Below are 18,450 nucleotides of genomic sequence, written 5' to 3'. Positions count from 1 at the left end.
GACTGGGTCAGGCTGACAGCCTGCTCAAATGAGGTGCCAGATGGAGAGCTTTGCGGGCAGTTGTTTTTCACAAGGAAGATAGAAAATATGTGTTTTCAAAGAGAAATTGGAAGACAGATACGGTTTGTGGTACAAGGATCTTTCCCAGTGAGAATGCCTATTATTACTTGAAAAGAGGTTTCAATTGGAATTGGGTCTCAGAGGGGGAGACAACAGCTTCTGGGAAGCCACAGGGGTTCTGGGCAAAGAGGAACCTTCGATACTTGATGTGAGAGCTCAGTCAGTAGGAGCGGTGAAGGGCTCTGGGCTCGACGCACTCACTGGGGTGGGAAGGCACACTGCCCAGGCCTCTGGGCCAGGGGGGACCTGAGAGGAGGGAGGCCTCTGTGTGCTGCTGAGATCCTGGACGATGCCAAGCGAGGGGTCTCTTAGAGCCTTCTGGGCTGGTTCCTGGTAACTAGTGGCTTTTCCTTCTTGCTGGGCTGGGCTGAGGGTGTGCTGAGCTAAAGGATACATCTGCAGTCTCAGAATTAAAGTTTTTATTTATTTATTTGAGAGAAAGAGTGAGAGAGCATAGCCAGAGGCAGAGGGAGAAGGAGGCTCCCCATGAGCAGGGAGCCTGATGCCGGGCTCGAGCCCAGGAACCTGGGATCATGACCTGAGCCGAGGGCAGACGCTTAGCGACTGAGCCACCCAGGTGCCCCTCAGAATTTATTTTAAATAAAAATAATGCCTCAACCTTTGAGAGGCTCTGGCCTCTGCTGCCATGTTTGGCTCTGCACTGAGGGGCAGAGGTACCCCCAGCAGGCTGATGCTCATGGTTCCAGGCCCCACCTGTCAGGCTTCTCAGGAGGTATGACCCTGCAAGGAAAATCTGCGCAGACACCTTGATTTTATAACAGATGCCATTTCTTTACTGGAAACCTGTTCTTTTTTTAGAAGAATTCTCTTTTAGAAGCCCTGGAGGAGAGACGGAGGCATGAATCCCTGGTCCGAGGGGCTGAAAGGGCCTGGCACAGGTGTTTATTTTCCCTAATTCATTTTCAGCCCCTCTGGGGAGACTTGGGCAGTTTTTTTGTTCGCTGGATCATTCAGTTAAATCCCTTGCAGTTGTTATGACCCTTAAAGAGCCCCCAGAGAACTTGGATCCCCCTCCTTTAAGATGTAGGATTTCCCAGGGGCAGCTTTGTTCTGGGCCTCCTCGCTTCGTGGCCTTTGCCCAGCACTGCCAGTCGGATGAAACCTGTATCTGGTGAACTTGGTTTTTAGCAAAAAGCAAGCCTTAGGCGTGGACCCTAGAGCTGGAGGAATCCTAGAGCTAAGGTGTCAGGTGACCTCTCTTACCACGAATCTGAGGTCAGGAGAAGGAAGGTGCTGGATCACAGGTGTGTACAGGCTAGAGCTGGGAGCCCTGGCTTCCTGTCAGCACACCTGCTGACCATTGTGGACCCGAAGGAGCTGAGTCCCCTCCAGATATTCAGCCTGTGCAGAAACAGGCCAGCGTGTCCCTGTAAGACAAGCCTCACGGCCCCGCGTCCCCCTAGCAGGCTCCGCCTCCCAAGGAGTGACCTGAGCCCCTGACCTAGGAGCATGTGGCTCCGGTCTCTGCTGGTACTGAGCTTCCTGCGCAGGCTCGCCAGCACGATATGGTGACCGATGCCAGCCTTCCACCAGGGAGCACCGTCCTGCCCCGGGGCTGAGGTTCTGCACCCTCCCCCTAGCTTTTCCTCTCTGTGGCCACTGGCTGCCTTGGCCAGAACTGAGAGCAAAACAAGCATTCAGGAGCTAGGGAAAGTTTGTAGACTGTTCTAATAGAGGCCGTGAGGACATAGGTAACCTCCACGCCATTTTCAAGTGGGTTTGGAACACAGGCTCCCATCTCCCCTGGCTTCCCTGGGCTTGCCTTGGGCTTTCTGACTGCCTTTGCTGAACCGTGCCTGCCGGAAGGAGCACCCCACCCACAGACCCTGTGGGAGCTGGGGTCAGTCCTCCGAGTGTTCCTGGATCACCCCCTTACGGACCCAGCGTGCTTCTTCCCGGTACCCAGGCCTTGTGGGTTCTGCCAGGCACTTGGCTTTTCTAGGCTGCCGCGGATGTGAGGACATCTTCCAGACACGGTACACTGAGGCATCATCTCATCGGGGTGTCACAGAGAAGGTACTGGCCCTATTTTAGAACTAAACTAAAGCTCCAAGAGGTCATAACCTGTCAGAACCCCGCAACCCCAGATGAATGAGTCTGTGGATTAACGAAGCATGTGATGCCCCTTGTTCTCCGCGGGTCTGAGAGAAGCTGTCGAGCGCAGTTTCCGGTGAAGCCGGGCATTGTGTTCTGTCCAGGGCTCTGCTCAGTGCCCGATGACGTGAACAGCACCTGTTGGAAGGCGGAGTGGAGAGCCCTGGATCTCATCAGGGCCTGCCTTCCCGTGTACCTCAGGTGGCCCTTGGCTCAGGGACCCAAAGCGCCCCGGAGGGGGCGGGGCCCAATTCAAGCTCTAGCAACAGTGTTGGACTCTGCTGTCAGTGCAGCTTTAGGTCTGTGATCGCTAGAGCCTCGGTATGTGGAGGGTTACTGGGCACCAGAGGCTTCGCCAGGGAAGTTAGCCCTCATTTATAAAAGAGCTTCTATGGGCTGTGTGCCTGGGTGGCTCAGTCGTTAAGCATCTGCCTTTGGCTCAGGTCAGGGTCCCAGGGTCCTGGGATGCAGTCCCGCGTGGGGCTCCCTGCTCCACGGGAAGCCTGCTTCTCCCTTTCCCATTCTCCCCCTGCTTGTGTTCCCTCTCTTGCTGTGTCTCTCTCTGTGAAATAAATAAATAAAATCTTTAAAAAAAAAAAAAAAGCTTCCATGGGGAAAAGGAAAGGGGCCTCAGCTTACCCTATTTGAGCTAAACTTGCAGTGACTTCAGCTTTACAAACATGACGTGTTAATCCTTACTAGAACCCTGCAAGCAAGACTCTCCAGCAATCCCAACACACAGATTTAAAAGCTGAGGTTTGGAGACGGCTGACTGGCTCTCAGAGGAGAGACAGAAACTAGGACTCTACTGTCCCCCACACTAAACCATCAACTCAGGGCAAACAGAACCTGCTGGCAATTCAGGCTTATCAGAAATAATAAAAGCAAAGCCCTGGGGTTTAAGTGGTGCTGTTGTTTTTTTTTTTAAAGAGGTTATTTATTTGACAGAGAGACACAGTGAAAGAGGGAACACAAGCAGAAGGAGTGGGAGAGGGAGAAGCAGGCTTCCCGCCGATGCGGGGCTCGATCCCAGGACCCTGGGTTCATGACCCGAGCCGAAGGCAGATGCTTAACGACTGAGCCACCCAGGCGCCCCTAAGTGGTGCTGTTTTAAATAAACATTTTTCCCCCTGGAAGCCTAAGCGTTTTTTCAACACCGTTTGCAGTAGTGGGAAAGTAAAATCCCCGCAAGCCCTCTTTCCAGAGTCCAGAGCTATGGTGGGTAAACCAGAAAATCACCCAGAGGAAGTGGGGTCCTCCCGTTCCCCTGCAGCTGACGGCCTGAGGGGGCTGGCTCTCCCCCCCACACAGGGGTGAGGGATTGTGTCAGGCCTGACCTCAGTGCCAACACCCACCTGCTTCTGGGCCCAGCGCTGGCCCAAAGGGCCCGGGACGGCAAATGAGGCCTCCAGCAGGCCCTGGAGGGCTTGGGATGGGGTGGGTTGCTGCTTGCCCCACCACAGGTTCTGCCTGGAGAAATTTCAGCCCCTCGGGGCTTCACCTGGCGATCATCTCTGCTCGGGACCCTGGCTCCTGCTGGGGGTAGGTTGGGGTGGGGGCGCTCCAGCTCCCGTTTCATGCTCAGAGTAACCTGTGAGGCCTCTAGAGCCACCCACATCCCTAGTTCTCTGATCTTTCCTGCTCCCCTTTCCCCCTACTCACTCTGCCCCCGCCACACTGCTCTCCTGGCCCCCAGCTCGCAGGCCAGGCTCCTGCTCTGGAGCCCTTGCACGAGCTATCATTCCCTGCGCCTGCACTACTTTCCTGCCAGATGCCGCTCGGCTCCCTGCCTCACTTCACGTGGCGAGGCTCACATTGGTCAACCCCTTTTAGGTCGCTTTCCCCCTCCCCAAGGCTTCCCCAGCAATTGCCAGTTATCCCCTTACCTGGTGCTCCCCATCCCCCGCCCCCACCGTACCCTTATTAGTTTCTTAGATACCAAGTATTTACTGTCTCTTCTCCTACTAGAGAAGAAATTGTAATTTCTCTTTTTTCCTTGCTGGTTCCCCAATATTGGGCAACAGGTGAGTAGGGGTCTAGATCCGCTTTCCCAGACAAGAAACACCTGGCCTCAGGTGACTTAAGGGCCCAGGTGCCAGCTGGTGCTGGGCGGAGTTGGAGTGTGAGCATGGCCCGCCAGCCCGCTGTGCTCCCTGCCTTCCCCTCGTACCCAAGTTTTCACCGTGTACCTGGGACCAGGAGGCTGCTGCGGGGCCGGGAGCCTATACTTTGGTGGCTAAAGGTGGGACATCAGTGACTAAAGCTCTGAAACTGAAGTCCAGGCGTGTGCCCACGTTGAGCAAATCCATCAGGTAAAAATTTAACTTTGTAGGCGCCTCTAGTGGTCTCATTATCAAAGGACTTAACCAGTGCTGCTGCTTTTGTTTTCAGGTCTTTACTTAGGGTTTTCCAGATGCTTTCTTCTGTCTTTGTGATACGAGAACGGTAGAAAATTAGGATAACTATGTGGTTTATGTTCAGAATCATATCGACCAGCGAATTTTCTAGAATCGTGTGTGCGGGCTGGCCCGAGCGCCGAGCGAAGGCGTGGACGGCAGGGGCCGCGGTGGCGAGCTCGGGGGCTCTCCTGCTGGGAGCTCCGGCTTTCCCCCTCCTCCCGCCCACTGGTGCAGCGGGCGGCTATGCTCGGAGGGAGCCTGGGCCACGCACGGCCGCGGGGTGAGCTTCGGCGCTCGGTGGGCCGCCGGGGTCGTCCCGCCCCCACCCCACGGCGCCTGCGCGCGCTCCGCCTGCGCCGGCGCTCTACCGGGTGGCCACGCCTCACCATGGGGGTTATTTCGGTTCCTGACGGCGGTCGCAGTCTCAAGGCATGGTGTGGGCTTCTCCCCTGCTGCGGACAGCAAGTGGCGGAGGACCCGGGGCGGAAAGGCATCGGGATAAATGCTGGTGTTTAGTGAGGGCTAGCCGAGTGTTTTCCCAGCATCCGGCTACTTAATCTTGCACTCCGGTGCGTAAAACCGTAATGTGAGGTAGGCATTAGTGTCCCCACCGGGGACACTGAGGTTCAGAGATGTGGCGACAGTCTGGGAGGTGGAGGGGCTGGGGTTGGAAGCCAGGTCGCTCTTTCCGCCCGGGGCCCTTGGTTGGGTGTCGTGCCCCGGCGTGGTCGGCCTAGGGCGGCAGCAGCTTGCGAAAAACCGTGCCGGGCGCGCTCGGGAGCTGGTCCGGGATCATGGCTGCGCTGTGCTCGGCCCGCAGCGCGAGGCGCGGGCACGCGGCGCGCAGGCGGTGCAGGCCGGCCGCGCTCACGTTGCGGCAGAAGTCCACGTGCAACGTCTGCAGCGCGCGCCCGTGCGCCGCCACGGCAGCCAGCGTGCGGTTGGTGACGCGCGCGCAGTTCTCCAGGCGCAGCGCGCGCAGGCGCGGGCAGCAGCGCAGCAGGCACGCCAGGCAGTCGTCGGTGACGTGGCCGCAGCCTGAAAGCGTGACGGACGCCAGGTTGGGGCACCTGCGGAGAGATCGCGGGGGCCCGGGGTCGGGGCCCACGCGGGTACGGTTGGCGCCCGCCCCGTGCCCCGCCCCTCCCTGGAGCAGCCCCCGGCCCAGTAGCTCCCTGCCAGCCCTGGGACTCGTCACATAACTCCGTGTATTGTGGGCAAGGAAGTGAACCGGGCTCAGCCAGTTTAAGGAACTGGCCTGCGATGACGCGGCCCGGATCAGAACCAGGGTTTCTGTCCCCTTTCCCCCTGCTCTTTCTGTCTCTGCACTCCACCAGACCTTAATCTGCGTGGGCTCTTAGCTTCCTGAGCCGCCACTGGTCCTGCTGTGGGCAGCGGGGTTGCAAGGTCCAGGACGACAACTCTGGGTGTTTTGGTTCTCTCCAGGCCTGTTGCTTTGGGGGACGGGAGTGCGGGAAAAGATGCATGGTGACTACTCCAGTCTGGCTTCAAGCTGAGGCCCTGATGCTCCTGGCAGGATGGTCAGTCAGGTGGGAGCAAGGTTTCCTGTGGGGTGGCTTAGGGACAGGCACTGTTGAACCCTTGGGGCTGGGGTCGGGGCGTATCTCTGAGTATGCCTGGCTCTGGGTTCTAGACCCCTGGTTTGTGCTCAGTTAACTGGGACGGTTTTTGCATGCCCACTGGGATGCCAGCCTGGAAGAGGTCTAGAACCAGGTCTGAGGTGGGTACAGTCAAGGGCCACTTGTACTGAAAGTTTGGGGGCTCCTCTGCCCCAGCCTTACCAGCACTTGCACTTGCTGGAGAAAAAGATCTTGAGCAAAGTTGGATTTGGCTTATTTCGGTGTGACCTTGGCTGAGTCACTCACAGAGCTTCAGTTTCCCTCTATGTGTATGGGTGCACAGCCGGGAGGGAATAATGCCTACCAGTGGGCTTGTAGTGAAGATCAAGATTTGGGGTGTAAAGAGCCTGCACAGGGCCTTCTACAGGCACTTGTAACTCAGTTTTCCTGGGAGTACACAGGATCAGGCTGCTTGCAGTCAAGAAGGACCTGTCTTGTGGGCAGGGGTCTTGGCTCCCTGTAGCCAGTGGGAGCTGTGGTCTTACAGGGGCTTTTGCTTCCCCCATCAGCTTTCCCCTTAACCCCCTCACTGCACCTGCCTGGGCTAGCCCGGTTCCCTTGTGCCTGGGGAAGGGGCACATTTCACACACTGAGCCCATTCCATCTTCCCAAGTTCATATGGCTTCTTAAGTCTTCGTATCAAACCCTCTGCACCCTGTTTTGTGAATGAGGAAACTGGCCCAGAGGGCTCAGGTAACTTATCTCCTCTCTGACCCAGAACAAATGTCTGATCTGTGCTAGTCCTCATTTGACAAGTGGGAGAAATTGTTAGCTGTAGGGTGATTATGACAATTAGGTGTTTAAGCCCCAAAGGTGTTGAGTGGTCCGTTTTGTTCTAAGAACCTTTAGCATAATCCTGATGTAGGAACAAACCAGAGAAAGAGCCGACTGCTTCCCCGCCATCCTCAGCTGTCCCTCGCCGCCAAGAGTGGATCGCTAAAGAACCAGATCTCATGGATGTTATCAGTACCTGCCGTGGGCCAGTGCTACTGTGTCATTTAATCCTCTTAGCCTGTGAGATGGGTGATTTATCCCATCTTACAGATGAAGAAATTAGGTTGGATTTAAATATCTGGTCTGGGGTCCCATGGTCGGACAGTGGCAGCACTGGGAGACTCAGCACAGAACCCTTATCACCAAGCCGTGTGTTCTTTTTGGACACTGGGGCCCCTTGCTGCACCCAGACATGAGACATGAGAGGGCCACTCCACACTTGCTGATGTGGGAAATTAAGTTCTCTTGCAGCAGGAATGGAACAACTTCACAGCAGGCCTGCCCCTCCCACATATATCACTCCAGTCTGATTGCTGGGCCTTGTTAAACCCACCAAAATGGCCTCATCCCTGCAGGGCCCAACCAAGTCCATCTTGTTTTCTTCTGACTGCCTTTAAAAAAAAAAAAAGGGCAAGGCGGGGCCACCACTCTGTTTCCTTCCATGCCGGTCACACTGCCGGCAAACAGTAGCTGTTAAACCCGGGTGGCAGCAAACTGGCTGAGCCTAGTTTGTTAGTAACCAAGAGGTGCTTTTCCTTAAAGGCAGGACGGGACTGGTCAGTTTAGGCTCAGCGAGAGGCTGGCAGCAGAAGTCCGCTTGCGTGGGCTGCCCTAGGCAGGAGGCTGGGACCATGGGGGGTCGCCTGTGGCTTAGCCTCTCCACGAGGGGTAGAGTTGACCGATCAAATACAGGATGTATTTGGGACATACTTACGCCAAAAAATTTTGTCTATTCAAAATTCCAATTTAACTGGATTTCTTGAATTTTTATTTTCTAAAATCTGGCAATCCTAGACTGTGGGTAGATCACATGACCTCTCAAAACTTTGATTTGCTCATTTGAAAAATTTGGCTAAAACACCCTCCCTTAGGGGTACAGTGAGATTTAGTAATATTCTAATGAGGAAACCATTCTTCCATATCACCACCCCTCCTCCTGGAGTCTGGCTTGGTTCAGCTTACCCAGAGCACCCTAGCTGTCCTTCCTTAGCTGCGTTCCACAAGCCTTGGAGTTTGTTTGCTAGGGGGAGAGCGGAGGGGTAAGCTGATGGCTTAATCTAGGAACCCTTCCCAGAGCCTGACCTTGAAAATCCAGGCCCAGCCAGGCCGCTCTTGACGGCTGCTAGGGAGGACAGCTGCCCAAAGGACAGCGACAGCTGAAGCCCAGTCTTCCTGTTTGCAGCAGAAGCAGCTCCAGGACCTGGGAGGCTAAGAGGAGGAAGACCCCCCCCACACACACACCCCCACTGCCATGACTGTATGCCTTCTCTAGGGACTGTGCTGTGGACAGGCCTGGACAGTCTGCCTTGGGCCTAGTTTAAGGCTCCCCAAGATGGAGGCATCTTGGTCTTGTAATTTGCTCTTCCCCCACCCCAAGCCTCCTAGAGCGGTGGGAGCCAGGCCCCCCGCCCCCCCGCAAAGCCCTCGCAGCTCAGGAGGTGGCCTACCTGTCGCACACCTGGAGGAGGAAATCATTGACCAGGCTCTCGTGGCGGCTGCAGATGCTCCTCTGGAAGGCGCTCTTGAGCCAGTCCTCAATGCTGCACACCTGCACACGGCTGGAGTACCAGCAGATGGAGAGGCTCCTGAGGGCCGGGCTCAGGAGGAAGTTGTCCTTCTTGAGCTCTAGGAGGGATCGAAAGTGCAGCAGGGGCCAGAGTGCGGGGTCCTCAAACACGTCCTGGAGCTGGGGGCAGGTCCTGGCCAGGTTCTTCCTGCTGTCCTTGTCCAGGAAGGAGAAGAGGTGCAGCAGGCAGTCCCGGTTGAGCTGGGTGATGTGCATGGTGTGCGCCCAGGGACCTGACCTTCCTCCTCCTCCTCCTCCTCCTCCTCCTCCTCCTCCTCCTCCTCCTCCTCCTCCCCCTCCTCCCCCCCCCCCCCCCCCCCCCGGCTCTGGGCTGGTGGACATATATGGTTGAGGAATGGTGTTTATTTTTGGCTAACAGCTGGTGCTGAAGCTCTGAGAACAGGGTAGGGGGAGTCAGGATCCAGACATACGTGCGGCAGTCTGTGGTCCGGCTCATGTTCAGAGGAATTGAAAATCCTGGCAGAAAAGCAGCCTATTGAAGTTAAATAGCTTCCTTAAAAGGGATTTCTTTCCCTTTTAGCTGACAGTGGTGCTTAGCAGAGAGCTCTTTTGGCTTTTCCCAAGGCGGAGGTGGCCAGCCAGACCACCTGTCTGGGCCTGCAGTCTGCTCACTGGGAGGGACCCTGATTATAAATTGGATGTTTCCATTCTCGAATATGTATGTGTGAGTCTTCTGCTCCACTCCTAATAGGAGTTATCTATAAAGAGCGAAGGGTGACAGTTTTGTGTTCAAAGCTATAAGTTGAAGCTGTGATAAGGCCCCTTTCCCTGTGATCTTTGCTCAGTGGTGATGGTTTGTGAGCTCGGCCCAACTACCTTCAGACCCTGCTGCCCTGTGCCAGGCAAAGGGATTTCCTCAGCCTCCCAGCTGGCTCTGTTTTTACCCAGTCGTTGCACAAAGATTTATCTTAAGTAGCTTAGCTCTCCAAGGTTGTTCTGTGTGTATGTGCATAACATGTTAAGCTTAAGTTTACTTGGCTTTACATCTTAACATTTTCCCAATTACATACCCTGTTGTATCTCGTTTGTATTTCCCAAAATGTCAGGATGGATGAGGGAGCTCTTAGTACAAAACTGCTTGAAACAGTTTTAGGTTAAAGTGTTTGAGTCTCAGCTTGCCCTTTAAGCCAGCCAGACACCACTGTCTTTGTGAAAGCCTTTGGTCTGCTCACTGGGAGGGATTGTCGCCTAGGCAGGCTGCCTGGAGGTCTTATCTCTTTTAAGTTCTCCTTTCCTGAAGTCACAGATTTCTCACCGTGTGGATCGTTTTTTCTAATCCTGCTTCCCTCCCAGGCCCACCCCAGATCCTACTGAGATTGTGCTGCTGTGAACTGGCAGCTGTGTGTGCTGGTTTGGGGGATGCTGACAGGAAGGGCTGCACTGTCTGCAGCAGTGAGGCAGGGGATAGATTTTCCTCTGCTTCGCCAGGGAACACCACCCAAGTGGTTACCTTTGTTCATTCCCCCATTTGTTGGAATTGGAAGGAAAGAAATACTTTGCGTGCAGTTGTGTGGAGTCAGGCGGATGAAGCAGCTGTGTTGGACCCTCTTCTGGAACTAAGGCTTGGTCGTTCCTGGTGCAGCTTTGCCTTTAAAAGCACAACAGAGCTCAGGAAAGAGCCATTCTAGCCAACTCCGAGACACCAGGCTCCAGGTCCTGGTGCTTGGTTACCCCAGCAATGCCAAGGGGAAGGGGTGTCTTGTCTTACAAACAACATACACCAAGAAACAGCTAAAGGATGCAGTTCTTAGGGAAAGGGTAACTAGCTACTGCTAATACCGCAGACTAATTATTTTAATGGTTTGCCACGGCTGACAGCTGACGCCCCTCTCTGGCTTTCATTGCACTCACCCAAAGGGGGCACCGCACAAAGCCTTATTATCTCCTTTTCCTCGCAAATCCTATCTAAACCAGTACTCTTCAGTGGACTGGCCTCTGGAAACGGACAGTTCTTTCAGCTTCATAAAAGGCTGGCCACTGGGCCGTCCTCGTGGCCCGTCGAGGCTTCCCCACGGAGTCGTGCATGCTGCCGGCGGGGGTGGGAAGCACTGCAGGATGCAGGGAGGGTCTGGGCCGTCAGGGTGGCGTGGACAGCACAGGGCACGGCTCCCTTGGCCCCACCGCCACCGCACAGCCCCTCACCAGCTGCCAGGAGGAGGCTGCCGCGAGGAGCGGGCTGGATGGGGCCTGGAGGCAAAACCATTTGCCTGTTTTCAGAGACTGAGAGGAGCAGGCAAATAACAGAAAAACGATCGGTGTGGGCAGAGGGTGGTGGGTTTTTCTCTGTTTGCAGGGGACGACGGGGGCAGAGAGGTATATAGGAGCGTACTGAAAAGCAGAAACTATTTTTTAACAGTGGCACTTACTTGCATGTCTTACTTTAAAAAGGTGACCAATGTCCTTTGCTCAGAGCCCCCAGCGCCGGTTCCTCAGGGCGGGGTCTAGCTCTGCAGGAGGCAAGCGGGCCTCGTTTTATAGGACGAGCCGGCAGAGGGGAGGCAGGACGCTCTCGCTGGCCTCCGCGTGCACGGGCCGCGGGTCCAGCACCTCAGCGCAGGCGCGAGCGCAGCCCACCGGCTTGCCGCCGCCGCCCGGCCCTCCGGCCGCCTCAGCCCTGCGCATACACACCGGCGGCCCCGCGTCGGGCGGGCGCTGACCGACCGGGCCGTCCCCTGAGCAAGTACCGCGATACTGACGTGGCTCCCCTGAAAGCGGTTCAGAAATAATAGTCAAGAGGAAAGAGACCAGAACTTTAATACTTTTATCCATAAAAGTTCAGGTTGGTGAAGCAGAGAAGGGTTGTGATTACAACGTAAATGAAATCAGTCACTTGCACCGTTAATCCTCTCGCATCATACAAACTAGGCTTTCGTGGCGGGCGAGTACATGAGACAGCACTGGCGGGGCGGGGGGTCTGGAGTCCATGGTGCTCAGACCTGAGGGAGGCGTTACACCAGCGAGGCGGGGCGGAGACCTCGCCCACAGCCCGGCCCCGCGGGCCCGTTCCTGCGGCTGCACCCCAGTGTCCCAGGCCCCATGCCCCGGCCACAGGAACAGACTGCTCCTGAGCCTTTTCAGGGCCCAAGTGACGAGGCCACGTCAGCGACAGGGTGTGTGAGGGAGTTGAGGGGACGCTGGGGCCTGAGGGGGAAGAAATAAATCTAAATAAACTTATGTACACTAAACCACTGGAAGAGAGGTTTGGCCTTTAAGAAATAAATATGTCCCCAACCCCAGAAACCAAGCTGCTGAGTAGGTTCCCCAGGTGAGATACACATTTAACACTTAACCAGGGCCTGTACACTTGACTGGTTTAATTCTATTACATATGTCGTCTCTAGACACTGAGTAGAATACAGTGGATAAGCAAAGGTTTCTCCACCATGGAGAGAGATTTGTGTTGCCACAAACTGTTTCCATCACCCACCTGTGTGGGAGGACTTCTGAGGAAGTGTTCTTGTTCCAGGGAGCCATGGGACAGAGCGAGGCACCGCCTGCGCCACAGCCCCTGCGCGAGAAGCCACACGCGCAGAGATAGCACGGCACAGGGGAAAGCCCTGAAGAGCACACGAAGATCAGCTTTTTAAAATAGGTGTGATAAGGCTACACAGTTAAATTTTTTAAGTACAAACAGGCACGTTTACATCACTGGCGTTCAAATGCACAATTCAAATGGATCCAATCACTTTTCCAAGGGAGCGTTCGTAATGTCATTCAAACATTTCTGCGTCAGTAAAATCAAGCAATAAAAACACTCCAGAAATTCAAAGAGGAGATGTGTCCATCCCTCAAGCCAACAGCGCTGCCTGTCTGAGGACCACCTTCCCCAACAAAGTGGTCTGGCTGTCGCGAAGTTCCTTTTGGTATAAAAAGACCGTTTTTCTCCACCAATATCCACACTGCCCAAGGCTATAATGCTGCAGTCCTCTAGTGGGCCCCCTCGGAGAGACAAAGGAAGTGCAAATGTTAGAAGTCCCAGCTGTATGCCTTCTAAGTAAAAGAAGCTGGATTCACAGGCGATACCAAACAGATCAAAGAAGAGGCACATTCCACATTCAATTGTATGTGGTGTTAATGTACTAATATATTAGGTCAAATTATGTGCAACTTTCACTGTTGTAGATCAAAAGGTTAAATACCACAATCTCTTATGGTTCAACCTCATGTAATTTAGCACTGTAAACTATTTTAAATACATGTTTCCCTCTTAATTATCTCCTGGACTCTGTGTCTAAGTTGCAAGACCTAAACACGACAGCAAAGCTTTCTTCTCCGGAGTGAAAATGCAGACCAGCGCTGTCCAAGAGCCCTACACAACGACAGAGCGGCCCTGGGCCCAAGCATTCTCTGCCACAAGCGGCTGCTGAGCCCTTGAAATGTAGCTAGTGGGACTGAAGAACTGGGTTTTAAACTTAATTTTCATTAAAACCTCAATAACCACATGTGACCAGTGACTGCCATACCAGATAGTGCAGGTTTAGCTGTAACTGCAGTTTGTTCCAGGCCATGTTAAAGTGTTTAGCAGCTGATTTCTGCCCTGAGAAAAATACAGGATTTATCTAGCGAATATTAAAATGGAAATGGAGCCACATCTGCTCCTGCAACCTCAAACATCCGACCCAGGAAGACAGCCATCAGATTATTCATGCACTTAAAAGAAAAACAAAAACAAACTTGGCTTTTTTCTTTTAATAGGAGAAACAAGATTACCAAAAATTTTGGCTGACTGGCTTAATATGAAAGACATTCTGCCCCTTCTAACAACTTGTAGAGAACAGAAGAAATGGACTGGAGTAAGATGCGCTGACAGCAGTGCACGGTCCTGTGCTAGAGCCTACTGGGGAGTGTGTGTTTTCTCTCTCTCTCCCTTCTCTCCAGTCTGCAAGCACTGCCACCCCCACCCCCCACCCCATCAAGACTGGCCTGGACCACTTGCAGAATCAGTTACCTTCCTTAGATGGAATTCTGGTTCCAGATTTCAATTTGAGTTCAATCCTAATAGTGCCTATACCTATTCTTCTTGAAAATTTTGAAACAAAGACAACTAAAGAACAGAAACTATTCAAAGTGAATATTTTTAGTTTGCTCTATCAGGATAGACCAGTGAGAGTTGTTAAAAACCAAAGTAGCAAAGACTCAGATTTCCTTCTATAGGAGCAGACCCCATAGTGTTACCTGAAGTATAGGTGAAGGTCAGAATCCACTCTGGAGGTCGGCATCTCGACCTCAGATGGCCAAGCAAGAAGACAGAAGTGGACATGTAGTTATTCCCAGCACGAGAGCCAGTGGGGTAACTAGATGCTGGTTTGAAAGGCAAACAGAAGCTATGGTTTCCTCCCCCTGGATAACATCTACACCGTGTAGCGGAGTCTGAGATTTTTACACACTCAAAGTGTTTGGTCATCTTTGGACTCTTCTGTACTCCTAGCTCCATGAGCACAAACACACAAGCAAAAAGTATCCCCAGAACAAAACAAAAACTCAAAAGGAGTAATTCTTGAATTTGCAGTAGAGGTACAACTGAACCAACAAATTTATTTAGTTAGTGCTGATAAACAGCAGCCTGGAGAGATACCAAGAGCAGCAATTACCTGGCCTGCTTAATGATGCCCTCCCACTTCTCTTTTACAATCAAAAGGAACGATTACTGAGCAGCGAAATCCTGTGGGTCACAAATGATGTGCACACATGATCCTGGCTTTCCAGTCAACCTGGTCTCCGTGACAGCTGTGAAGGGCAGCAGACCGTTAGGCTGCTCTTCACAATCAGGAACACCTCCTGCTTGCAACATGCGAGAGTAACAAAGCATTGATGTAAGTGTGTCTCAAAGTGAGAACTGAAAACATTAATATAAAAAAAGTCAAATAGAACTAAGTTCTTGAAACTACATATAAAAACAATTATTACAACTAAAGCAGCAAATCAAAATATCTGCTGAGGTTTTCTGGTAGAACTAAAAAAACAAATTAGTTGGTGCCCATATTCAATACATCACTACCACTGACAAAATAAAACTAAACCCAAAACAGGAAATTGAAAAGTGCATAATGAAATTAAATCTTGGATCAAGTATTTACGGAAAATTGGAAATGTTTGTCCGGTATACTTGACAAATAATGATTTAAAGGAGGTATTAAAGTTTATCTGATCCAGCTTTGGCCTGGCGTTCCACATAGAAAAGGATGTAGGCCTTTGCTTTCACAACGGTGTCTTCATCAGTCAGTGTTACAGTACTGTCATTGAAATGGAACCAGCGACCTTCATGAGTTGCATACGCTGTGTAATGTCCAGAACCAACCCTGTAAGGGAAAGTAAAAAAAATGAAAGAAAAGGGCCACAGAAATAACAAAAGGATATGCGCAGTCATAGAATTTGTTAGATATATAATAAATTATAAGTACTGTAATAGAGAATACACCCTAGAGACTTGTGGTTTAAGATGGCTGATTGAGCTCAGGTGTTTACGTTCCTCAAAATCCACTGAAATGACCAGGAATATACTGACATTGGAAATACAGGGAAGAGTGCCATCGAATGACTAGAAACTGAAGATTTTCTACAACACACAAAGCATTGTTCACATGGCACTGGGTTAATGGAGAAACCCAAGACCTAAGCACTCTTGCCCTAACAAGCATAGGTCAAGGTCTAGGGAAACCTGGACCACTGAAGAACAGATTTCCATCACAGCCTTGGAAAAAACCTGAGCTTGAGAAAGTACTCTGCCTCCAGGGAAGTGCCCTCCCTGTACTGTGGCCTGCAAGCGCTTTTCTTTTTTTTGTTTTTAAAGATTTTATTTATTTGAGAGCGGGCATGGGAAGGGGGAGGGTCAGAGGGAGAAGCAAACTCCCCACTGAGCAGGGAGCCAGATGCGGGACTCGATCCCAGGACTCCAGGATCATGACCTGAGCTGAAGGCAGTCGCTCAACCAACTGAGCCACCCAGGTGCCCCCGCAAGTGCTTTTCTGTTAGCATGACCCAGCCACTCACCCACGGAGCCCTAGAGTCAGCGCTCCCAGCAGGAGAAAAGCCTTAGGTAGAATGGACACCCTACAAGTGCTAGGAAAACCCTTACCATTTACCAATAATGATCAATCTCATCATTTATTATGACTCTGAATAAACAGCCCCAAATCATCAAAACCCGGGGTGCAGGGGGTGTGGATGGTATGAAAGAGAAGTTCTGGGAAGAACAAGTAAAGCATTAACCACTAACAAATTTAATGCAGAAAACCAAAGAGCTTTAAAATTCTAATACCGATGGTTTCAAAAAGAGACTGCAACCATAAAACAAGAATGTTCCGATTATGAAAGGAAGTTATCAGAAAAATGGGATTGCCACAGTATTAAACATTTCACAGAGGAGCTTATCTTCAATTTGGATACAGATGAAATCCAAATTGGTGATTTGGAAAAATAGGCCATGGCAGTCTTCAGAAACACAGAGATGGAAATCATTGAACAGTGGTTAAAATGTGTGAAAGAACCAGAAAATTCACTATATAGGAGGTCCCCCTCATCCTTGGCTTTGCTTTCCAGTTTAGTTACCCACAGTCAGCTGCGGTCCAGAAGATGATCCTCCTTGTAACATCTCATCAAAAGGTCAACAGAAGCTAACACTACCACCATTATAATTAATCAGTATTAAATATAATTGTAAACTAAACTATCATAGGTACATATGTATAAGAAAAACTAAAGTGTATATATAGAATTTGGTTCCATCTGCAGTTTCAGGCATCCACCGGGGGTCTTGGAATGTATTCGTACAGATGGGAGGGGGGCTGCCGTACGTGTAATATCGGTTCCAAAAAGTAGAAAAGGGCGGGGAACAAACACTATTTCCAGGAGCCAAAGACACTGACGAAGAGGATCCCTATCAACCACCAAGCCAGGAATACATTTACTGTAATTTCTTAAATCCAAAGACAGGATCCTGTAACCGTCTAATGAGGAAAAAAAGTTGCCTATAAAGGGATGAGACTCAGACTGGTAGTAGACCTGGCCCTTGTAACTATGAATGATGAAGTCCAGGGAGCAATGTCTACAGAGCTGTGAGGGAAAAGGGTTTTCAACATGGATAGGGTTTTGTCCACGTTGGAAGGTAAAATACCGAATCTCAAGAAATCAGAAGGTATAAACTAATACAAATTTTCAGAAAAACAAAAATTCAATAAAAATGAATCTTTAAAATAGATGACATGAAGTAAGTTCCAAATAATTTCCCATTTTTCCCCCAATTTAAATGTCATCTGACAAAGGAAACAGAAAAACTTTGGAGTAAAGATTACTCAGGATTTTGTGGACAAACAGCTTAGGTTCTGAATGCTGAGCTCAAATGAACCGTTCTCCATTTTGCTTTCATGTGCCTTCCTCCTTCACAACATCCTTTCAAGAATATTCTTTCACACCAAGATGGAAAGAAAACTCTACTTCACTCACTTTAATGTATCTGAATTCTTTTTTTTAGGGAGATGAGGGAGAATTATCCAGAGTGGTGTGAAACTGCTGGTCTTCACCGTGCGTTTCCCAAGCACGAGAAGCCACTGACACACTTACCCGGAACCATGGTGCACCACCACAGCGGCAAGGTCGTAAAGGCAGTGCTCTGGGCCTCTGTTCTCAGGCTACAGGAAAAGGGAGAAGACATCCCAGGACTGAGTTAGCAGCAGTGCTCAGTGACATCCTATCTCCTACCTCAATGTGAAGACTTGATTTGACTGAAGAGCCATCTTTCACTATCTAACAAAGATAACTGATCTTACCTCTAGCAAGTAGCATTTCATGTCCAGGCCTCTCAGGGGAAATTCTACATAGGTATCAACTTTGTTTCTTAAATATGCCGTCCAATGAAATCGTTTCAAATGTAAGCATAGCACCTGGATGAGAGACAAATCAAAGATTATAAACAATTTACATTTCAATAAAATTAGCTACTTGGTACTAATGTCTCTCAATATTTTAGGTGGCCTATCAGTTTATCTTTTGAAACCTGATGGTACTTTCTTCCACATTGTGATGTTGTGATTTATAATATAACCCCTGAAACTAGTATTACAGTGCATGTTAACGAACTGGAGTTAAAATAAAAACTAAATATATATATAAATTATATATATATAAATAAATAGGTCTTCACCCCCTGTCCTAACAGAGCTCCTAAACCCTTAGAATTTCCTAAATGATCGCCATAAAGGTGTCTTTGTTATGTTAATGAGGTGACTTTCAGACCACACCTAAGGATAGGGGCTGGTTGGGGGGGGGGGTGCAACACCCAACCATGTGATTAGAGTTGGAACTTTTAGTCTCCCCAGTCTCCCCGCCCCCCACCCCAACTCCAGGGAGGGGAAAGGGGCTGGGAGTTCAACAACTGCCAACAGCCAGTGAGTTACTCAGTCAAGCCTATGTAATGAAGCCGCCATAAAAATCCAAAATGAGGGGGTTTAGAGAGCTTCCAGATGGGGAACCAGAACAGTTCGAGGCCCATGCCAGGCCCAAACTCCACAAAGGCAGAAGCTCCTCTGTTCAGGACTCTGCCCTACCTATCTCCTCATACATATCTGTAGTCTGTTGGTCAAAAGCATAAAGTAACAAG

General features: G+C 51.1%; 2 protein-coding genes and 1 long non-coding RNA gene across 10 annotated transcripts in view; 1 reads left to right on the top strand and 2 right to left on the bottom strand.

The window, feature by feature from the left end:
- Nucleotides 1-530: 530 nt before the first annotated feature.
- Nucleotides 531-9,074, bottom strand: FBXL22 (F-box and leucine rich repeat protein 22). Of its 2 annotated transcripts, none has more exons than XM_028100270.2 (4): nucleotides 8,716-9,074; nucleotides 4,425-5,704; nucleotides 3,591-3,771; nucleotides 531-2,373 (listed from the first exon to the last, which is right to left on the bottom strand). In XM_028100270.2, the coding sequence occupies exons 1-2, from the start codon at nucleotides 9,048-9,050 to the stop codon at nucleotides 5,368-5,370; spliced, it is 672 nt and encodes a 223-aa protein (XP_027956071.1). In that variant the 5' UTR covers nucleotides 9,051-9,074; the 3' UTR covers nucleotides 531-2,373; nucleotides 3,591-3,771; nucleotides 4,425-5,367. The 2 variants fall into 2 exon arrangements, with proteins under 2 accessions (XP_027956071.1, XP_087880968.1); XM_088024842.1 differs by having other exon boundaries at nucleotides 3,591-3,768; nucleotides 8,716-9,073.
- LOC148163953 (uncharacterized) lies at nucleotides 5,028-17,798 on the top strand. 2 transcript variants are annotated; one of them, XR_015768561.1, is made up of 2 exons: nucleotides 5,028-5,203; nucleotides 17,326-17,798. It is a non-coding gene; the product is annotated as an uncharacterized LOC148163953 (long non-coding RNA). The 2 variants fall into 2 exon arrangements; XR_015768562.1 differs by having other exon boundaries at nucleotides 5,028-5,225.
- USP3 (ubiquitin specific peptidase 3) overlaps nucleotides 11,593-18,450 on the bottom strand; it is a 105,176-nt gene continuing 98,318 nt past the window's right edge. For 5 of the 6 annotated variants that reach the window (XM_088024841.1, XM_028100266.2, XM_028100265.2 and 2 more), the window contains 3 exons: nucleotides 17,621-17,734; nucleotides 17,415-17,482; nucleotides 11,593-15,154 (listed from right to left, as the gene is read on the bottom strand). In XM_088024841.1, coding sequence (XP_087880967.1) covers nucleotides 14,989-15,154; nucleotides 17,415-17,482; nucleotides 17,621-17,734 — 348 coding nt within the window. In that variant the 3' untranslated portion in view covers nucleotides 11,593-14,988. The remainder of the gene's footprint in view (nucleotides 15,155-17,414; nucleotides 17,483-17,620; nucleotides 17,735-18,450) is intronic. The other variant, XR_003608624.2, reaches the window with a different exon arrangement.

Source organism: Eumetopias jubatus, unplaced genomic scaffold, assembly GCF_037043125.1.
Source record: "Eumetopias jubatus isolate StellerSeaLion01/CBP00866 unplaced genomic scaffold, mEumJub1_p1.0 scaffold_7, whole genome shotgun sequence".
Lineage (NCBI taxonomy): Eukaryota > Metazoa > Chordata > Mammalia > Carnivora > Otariidae > Eumetopias > Eumetopias jubatus.
The sequence above is the reverse complement of the archived record's forward strand: the minus strand, read 5'-3'. Positions and strand labels throughout refer to the sequence as shown.

What these genes read in the sequence shown, in the direction of transcription:
- FBXL22 (XM_028100270.2), bottom strand. Translation starts at nt 9,050, where the DNA reads ATGCACATCACCCAGCTCAACCGGGACTGCCTGCTGCACCTCTTCTCC. An exon ending in CTCCTCCAGGTGTGCGACAG is followed by an intron (nt 5,705 to 8,715) that starts GTAGGCCACCTC and finishes ATCTCTCCGCAG; the next exon opens with GTGCCCCAACCTGGCGTCCG.